The 7,927-nt window shown below is 34.7% G+C and overlaps 1 protein-coding gene across 4 annotated transcripts in view; it reads left to right on the top strand.

Moving 5' to 3' along the window:
- LOC135198183 (protein lin-52 homolog) overlaps positions 1-7,375 on the top strand; it is a 157,239-nt gene extending 149,864 nt beyond the window's left edge. For 2 of the 4 annotated variants that reach the window (XM_064225730.1, XM_064225731.1), the window contains exons 5-6: positions 1,279-1,410; positions 6,556-7,375. In XM_064225730.1, coding sequence (XP_064081800.1) covers positions 1,279-1,410; positions 6,556-6,803 — 380 coding nt within the window. In that variant the 3' untranslated portion in view covers positions 6,804-7,375. Of the gene's footprint in view, positions 1-1,278; positions 4,543-6,555 lie in introns of those variants that run through there. The other 2 variants (XM_064225733.1, XM_064225732.1) reach the window with 2 other exon arrangements.
- Positions 7,376-7,927: the final 552 nt, after the last annotated feature.

The following is a 7,927-nucleotide window of genomic DNA, read 5'->3' as shown; positions in this document are numbered from 1 at the left end:
AAACAAATAGATACTTAGTTCAGCGCGAGCAGAAGAAGTGATGCCTATAGAGGATCATTTCAATCTTTTGATATCATAAGAAGTTATTACTCTCTCTCTCTCTCTCTCTCTCTCTCTCTCTCTCTCTCTCTCTCTCTCTCTCTCTCTCTCTCTCTCTCTCTCTCTCTGTGTTATTGGCTGTACGTATATATTTCTAATGGCAAAATGTTTAAGATGACTTTGAAATTATATTAATACTAATATCATTGCAAAGATTACTCCAGTAATAGAATAATAATTTAAGGTATATTTGTTGTAAGATGATACTTTAGTATTTGAACTTTCAAGACAAGATAGGCAGTTATAAGCATTTTTAGAGGGGTTGATCTAAATATTTGTAGATTCTAACTATTCGCACTGGTCTGGTACGCATCCCCCATGACTACGGGGGGATCACTTACATAATTCAGCAAACAGTATTGAATTCATAATTACTGTTCTCCAAAAGTTTGGGTTAGATATTTGTATTTTAATTTTTTTCCAGTAATATGTTTTAGAATACCTCATACAGTCCATTTGAAGGTACTGAAGTAACCCCCATCTCCAAGCTTAGTGCCCAGAATTGGACTGCTTGATGCTCTGTACATAAGATTTGATTCTTATTCTGAAGTGGTGTAGTACTGAGCTGTGTGAGCCATTCATGTTTTTAGTTCAAGACCATCACTTCCTTTTTATTTAGAAATATTAACCCTCTGGCTTATCAAATGTTGTAAATTTACCGGAAATTGGTCATTAAGTTATAGAATAGTTGTACTTATCTTCTGGGGGTTTTAAACCCCTCCTGCATTCAGTTTCTTTTTCAGCCCTTTAGCTAGGTGGGAACCTAAAGGTATCCAAAGTGAGGAGCTATATTCTCATGTTGGCATTTTGTGTGAGTAGATATTTGCTATCTAATGTGTTGTATAAGTTTAAACAATTGCCCAGTGCACATTTCTCTTACTCTAGTCAAAACTTTAAGCATAAGGCTTAGTAAGGTTAGAGTTTGTATATATGAAACAATTTGTTTTAAAAACTTTATCTTTATTATTCTTCTGGTTCTTTTGTCAGCATCCTCAGTAAACATTTTGTTGCATGAGATGATGGCACTCCATTCAATTTTGAAATAGACAACGAATTTTTATACTCTTTTCTAGCTCTTATACAATCTAATTTTTATAAGGTAGATCTATGTAAATAAAGGACAGTCTGTATATATATTGAAAGTTCTTACACTACTTTAAATGACCTTTTTATTTACAGAGTTCAGGCTACTAACTGCTCTAGAAATAATTGATGAAGTGAAGAAGCTACAAAATGTTGCGTATCAGTTAGGTTTAGAAGAAGCAAAGGAAATGACTCGTGGCAAGTACCTTCATATTTTAAATAAGAAAAGTAAGTGACTTGGTAATAGGGAAAAGTTATCTACTAAGATTTGAAGTTGATAACTTGGTGTAATTTATTTATAGTTTCAGCCTGGTAAATTATTTTAGTCTTTTTGTATATATGAAATTTTAAATACAAAGACCAAGTCTTTAACTGGACTAATGTAAAGAGGCCCATTACTATAATTAGGTAAATCTGGTATAGAGCTTTCTAGAGAGTACAAAAAATAAATGTTTAGGTTTAAAAATGCACGAGTTACAGTAGTACAGTATAATCAATATAATGATTGAATGCAGATCTATTAACAATTTTCCGTCTATAATGCATTGAGATTCGATATTGAAGTGGAAGAAATTTTAGCTGTTCTTTATCTTCAAATTGAATTATCACTTTCTACTTGAAATTAAAAGGATAAGTTCATCAGATTTATATTTACTAGAAAAGTTATCCTTGAAATTTATTGTTTGTTGAATTGAAATCTGATAGATTCTGTGTAGGAAAGCAAAATTTATTTGCCCTTTTAGAAGTTATTTTACTTGGAGTAGTATATTAAATTCCATCTCAAGGATTGTATACAAGTTGAGTACTTTTTTCTTGTAAGCTAATGTAAAGATTTGTTGTAAGTGCTTGTAATCAAAAGTAGCTAATGGTATATATTTTTTTATTGATGCTTTGAATATTTGGCAACTTTCAATAACATTGAAAAATGACTGGTTATGGGCACTAAATCTTTAAAATAACTGTTGTAATATTGCTTCCTTGGATGTACATAAGAAATTAAATGTTACGCCTGTACATATTATGCAGCTCCTATGAACTTCTGCTATGATGCATGTATATTTCATGAATTTATATATAAGGTATTGTTTAGACAAACAGCTTTAAGAAAATTTATTAGAAATTGTATTTCTGGTCATACCATAGTTACTCATTTGAGAGGCATAATCAGAGGCATAATTTACTTACCTTTAACAACTAGTACAAATCAGATTACTATATTGAAAGAAAGGAAAGTTCAAGGTGCTTATTAGACACATGTAACTTCAAACATAGACTGCTTCTTAGATCAGTACTGTGGAACATATGTACTTTGGGCAGAGCAGGCAATGTTTCTTTGTATAGTGACTCTTTTTTAATGGATGTTTATTCTGTTTTTTTCACAATCTTAGCAACCTTTCTTATGGTAAAATAATTTGCCTGAAAGTATCAAAGGTAATAGGTCCTCTTAGGACCATGACACCTGTCTTCAGACTGTTTAACCCAATGTTTACTTTGAAGTTTTGTTCAGTATGTGTTGTGATTTCTTGGTGCACCCATTTGTCAAGAAGCTCATAAGTCAGACTTTTTCAGACTGCACTGCTGGGAATTGAATTGATGACCTATTCGATGTGTGTTTGATCCTTTGATAATTTTTTCTGCATCTTATCCTGATTGTCATTTATGTATTATACACAACAGTCAATGCAGGTCTCCTTGCAACATTTGTCCTCTTGATCCTAGCCCATGTAGAAATAAAATGAAGGTGCTGATATAACAGCTCAAGATAGGTACACTAGACTTAACATTTTGAATAAATGACATCATTATTGAAGTATTGAACCTGATAACCAGACATTGAAGCAGTTTAAACCAAACTGATGTTTGTGATATTCTTATCAAAAAGAATGTCATTCCACAGTAATTCCAGATTATCCTCAAGCATGTCATACTCATTTGACCCATGAATGTTCATTGAACTAAAGACCCTAACCTTGAATGTAGAAAATACAATTATAATCCTTACAGTATTTTAAATGTCAACTGTTCTCAGAGCTTGGACACTAATATTTCAGAGAAATATTGTTAGAATCTTCAAAATTTTCAACTTAACCAGTAATTAAATTTAATTAAAAACTTATTATTTGCTAAATGTGATATACTTCAGTATATTTATGTATCTACATTAGATATTTATTAATTTAAAAACATGTATATGCTTAGGCAAAATAAAATCTTGGTAAACACCACAGGTTAATAATGTTAATGAAGTGGTCTGGATAACTATTTTACTGTAGTAATAATAATAATAGTAATGATAATGATAATATAATAATATCCAGCTCTTGAGCCCTGTTCAGTCCTACCCAGATTTTTCCAGGATCATTAAGTTCTTATCCCTCATCCATGGAAAGAGACATCATCTCATATCTCAGTGATCAAAGGAGAAAGGACTCCAGTACTAGTGAGGTTTCTTTAGGCATCCTCAGGGAGGAATAATTTCACCTGTAAACTTGTCTCTGTAGAGTAAGAGAAATTTTGTACCCCAGTTCAGGAGTCTGTGTCATATTGGACGTCTGTGGTAATTTAATCTTGAGAATTTGAAACAATTTATAGACTTGAGCTCAGTCAATCATTATATCTCAAAATGGAAAAAGTTAGTTCAGTCTTTCAGAAAGGGCTGCAAGCACGACTGATGCACAAGCATTGTAAGTGTTGATAGCCATATTGTTGTTAGCATTCTTTTGAACCAAATTTTGTGAAATCACAAAACCTTTTGCTTGCTATCTGCAAGATTACCAGTGCAGGATTTTAGTAGTGAACATTACTTTTTAAAAAAACAGAGAAGAGAATTGACATTTGTAGATTCTAAGATCAATCACATTGTAAGCACTGACCTCTTTTGAGGTGCAGTCATGCTGTGGTGCTTTATGTGTAAAACCAGTTAAGTATTCCATATCAGTCGTGAAGTCCAGCCAGTGAGGTTTGTTTTGTAATGTTATTTGATCATTTAATTTGAACAGTGAATTTAAATTCTTGACCAACTACAGGGCTAACCTGTGTAGCTCAAAACCAGTTCTTCTTGGGATTTGTGAATTCAGAAAGTAAATATCAAACATTGGATTTTAGACCACATTGAGATAAGTTAATATAGCAGGTTGGAAATCCCCAAAGATAATCTTCCTTTTAGGCTGATTGAATAACTGAATTCATCGGTGGGCTGCCTCCCGTGAAAAAGATCGGTTAAGACTATTCTGAAAAACCGACTGAGTTGGTGAATTGGAGTAACCCACATAAGTGTCATCACTAGCCAGTCAGGAGAAGTGCACAAGATGGTTCTTATCATGCATCAAGAGTTTTGGAGACTTAGGATACTGTAGTCAAGTCGATATATGAAAAATACCACCTCAACCAAACAAAAAAATGCCACAAAAGGTTTCTTAACTAATTCTGGTAGGTTTTAATATACTTTATAATATACTAAAAGTTTACCAAAGTAGGATCCCTGGAAAAGTGTTATTTTCAATATGGTGTCCAAGATGGCTGCCAAAACTTCTTAATGATCATACCTATACAACTATCAACTCAAATTTGATGCTCTTGGTGTCTATTCCTAGGTTTTTGGGGGCAAAGAACACATTAAGATCATATAAAAAATATGTTATGTAACATAAATATCCAACATGGCATAAAAAATTAATACATTCTAACCATTTTTTATGTATGGTATGCATGTATAAATTTTTATATTCTTGTTTGCACACTCGAAATGCAAAGTTATAATTTTTATGGGGATATCAGTTTTTACCATACTTTTAAAATCACCTTTATTTTATTCATTAAATTTATAAATTCATCACCATAAATATTCACCTCAAACCATAGTGCTGAATAATCCATCTGGATTCCAGTGCTTGGCTTCAAGCCTAAATTTCATATTCCATTCCATTCCTAACCATTTTTTATATCACATAGCGTAAGTTAAGATTTAATGCTCAAACACCTTTGTCCATAGAATAAGTTTCAGGGCGTTCAGTTTTGAGTGTCATCTTCCTCCTCCTCAGTATCGACCTCTTGAGTGTTGTTTGGATTGTCACAGTTTTCAGTTTGGCAAGGAACGTGCAGCAGTGCAGAGGAGTCCATAGCATCTGCAGTTGCACTGAGAGGATTTGCATCCCCTCGAACAGTTGCAATGGATAATTTTCAAGAGTTCGTCAGGCGCAGCATTGTTTTGGGTCATAATTGGAATTAACTGATCATTTTCTTGTTTCCATCACCATTCAGTTGGGTTCATTTCATTTGCCATCCCCATCCATACCATAATTTGAAACCACTACACATGTTAGCTATGGAATCTTGCTGCAGGTGATGTTGGTGGAAGCCATTATGGAGTTACAAATGCTTCAGCAGTTGCCACTTTCTTGGTGAAAATGATATGGTGCAGTGATGATAGCATATCATTAGACTTGCCACCAAAGAGATCAACCATCAGGTCTTCTCCAAGATATGATATGTCCTCTTGAGATTTGTTTGCTGGGTGAATGCAGTAGCACAGGACTTCATGACAGGATCAAATTTCAATCATTTCTGGAAGTTGATTCCCTGAGTAGGCATGTACAAAGAGCAACTCATTGCACGCATTGTTTCCTAAAGTTTCTTTCAACAGGTTAATGTTATATACTTTGTGTTCTTTTGACTACTTATTTACGTCAGAACAGAAGTAGATGATCTCATTGTCTGTGCTGGAGTAATGAAGGAGCAAGATCAGCAAATCTGTACCCTCACCAACTAACATTGTGGTGCAATGACAGGATCGTTCAACAGTTGCTTTAACGTATAAATATCTGCATCCCCTGGTGACTGAATGACATGGCATCCCCTTTTAGTTAGTGCTGTCTGATGAGAGTAATCATGTTTGCCTTGTTTTTGTCACAAGACAAAAGTTCCTCCTTTTTGCCTGAAAATTCTGTTTTTGCAGTGTACTAACAACAAGGTGCAGGTTTTTTTCTTCGTCTCTGAAGTGTGTTGTATTTATGGAGGGACCTGTACAACAGCCATCGAACACTACTGTCTCTTGTCCGTAATGTTTCACAGTGAAGTCTACATAAGACTCAGCTATTGCATTACATGAGTCACCTTTCTTCCACTGTAAATGATGGAGCAGAGCCACTATCGAGTACATAACAATCTGTTTTAGGAATAGAGTTCATCACATCCTCACTTGATAAGTCCGCAGCATGGTCTCGAATTGCCTGAGCAAGCTGAGGTTTGTCTGCTTTTCGAAGAATGTTTCTGGCCTTAAAGAGGGCTGTAGGGTAGGGACTTAGATCATACGTCAAAACCTCTTCAAGGGAAAGATAACCTGATCATACCATTGATCCTGCCCTTCTGTTCCAGCATCTCCTTGCGGTGTCATGAAGTCCTGTGCTAGTGCATTCATCCTTCAAAACAAATCTCAAGAGGACATATCATATCTTGGAGAAGACCTGATGGTTGATCTCTTTGGTTGCAAGTCTAATGATATGCTATCATCACTGCACCATATCATTTTCACCAAGAAAGTGGCAACTGCTGAAGCATTTGTCTCTTGTGAATGGCTTCCACCAACATCACCTGCAACAAGATTCCATAGCCAACGTGTGTAGTACTTTCAAATTATGGTATGGATGGGGATGGCAAATGAAACGAACCCAACTGAATGGGGATGGAACAGGAAAATGATCAGTTAATTCCAATTATGACCCAAAACAATGCTGCGCCTGACAAACTCTTGAAAATTATCCATTGCAACTGTTCGAGGGGATGCAAATCCTCTCAATGCAACTGCAGATGCTATGGACTCCCCTGCACTGCTGCATGTGGCCCTTGCCAAACTGAAAACTGTGACAATCCAAACAACACTCAAGAGGTCGATACTGAGGAGGAGAATGACACTCAAAACTGAATGCTCTGAAACTTATTCTATGGACAAAGGTGTTTGTGCATTAAATCTTACCTTACGCTATGTGATATAAAAAATGGTTAGAATGTGTTGATTTTTTAAGCCATGTTGGATTTTTGTTACATAATATATGTTTTATGATCTTAATGTGTTCTTTGCTTATAGTTATGATCATTAAGAGGTTTCGGCGGCCATCTTGGACCCCATATTGAAAAAACACTTTTCTGGGTATCCTACTTTGGTAAACTTTTAGTATGTTATAAAGTACACTAAAACCTACCAAAATCAGTTGAGAAACCTTTTGCAGCAATTTTTTGAGGGTTAAACTGTATTTTGACCTGACTATTTGTGTATGAAGGTCTTGAAGTTAATGTGAATCAGGTCTACATTTTTCTGGCCAGGGGCAGAGGCTGAATGGTAGGAGGAGGAGGGCACTTATTGCTGATCATTAATTACAGGCTAAATTGAGAAGCAAAGAAAATAACATTGTAGCTGTTACCATAACATACTGTATGCATAATTTTTACAAAATTAACAATATTCTTAGAAGTGGTGATGTGGGAAAATTGTTCTGTTAAGGCAAATAGTTTGAAAGCAAACTAAAAGCCAAGTGACAAACTTACATGTAAAACAGAAAAAACAGTATTTTGAACAAATTGCAGTTATTCACATACATAAAATATTAGTTCAGCTGTTAGCTGCAGCAACACAAGCAATGTATTATACATATTTCCCTTCATACTAATCATGTTTTTATGTAACTTCATGCCACCTTGATTTTACACTAGTTGTGATATAAGTAATAGCTTTAAGCCAATAACTTATTCG

Source organism: Macrobrachium nipponense, chromosome 21 (genome assembly GCF_015104395.2).
Source record: "Macrobrachium nipponense isolate FS-2020 chromosome 21, ASM1510439v2, whole genome shotgun sequence".
Classification (NCBI taxonomy): Eukaryota; Metazoa; Arthropoda; class Malacostraca; order Decapoda; family Palaemonidae; genus Macrobrachium; species Macrobrachium nipponense.
This window is presented reverse-complemented; position numbering and strand designations above follow the sequence as displayed.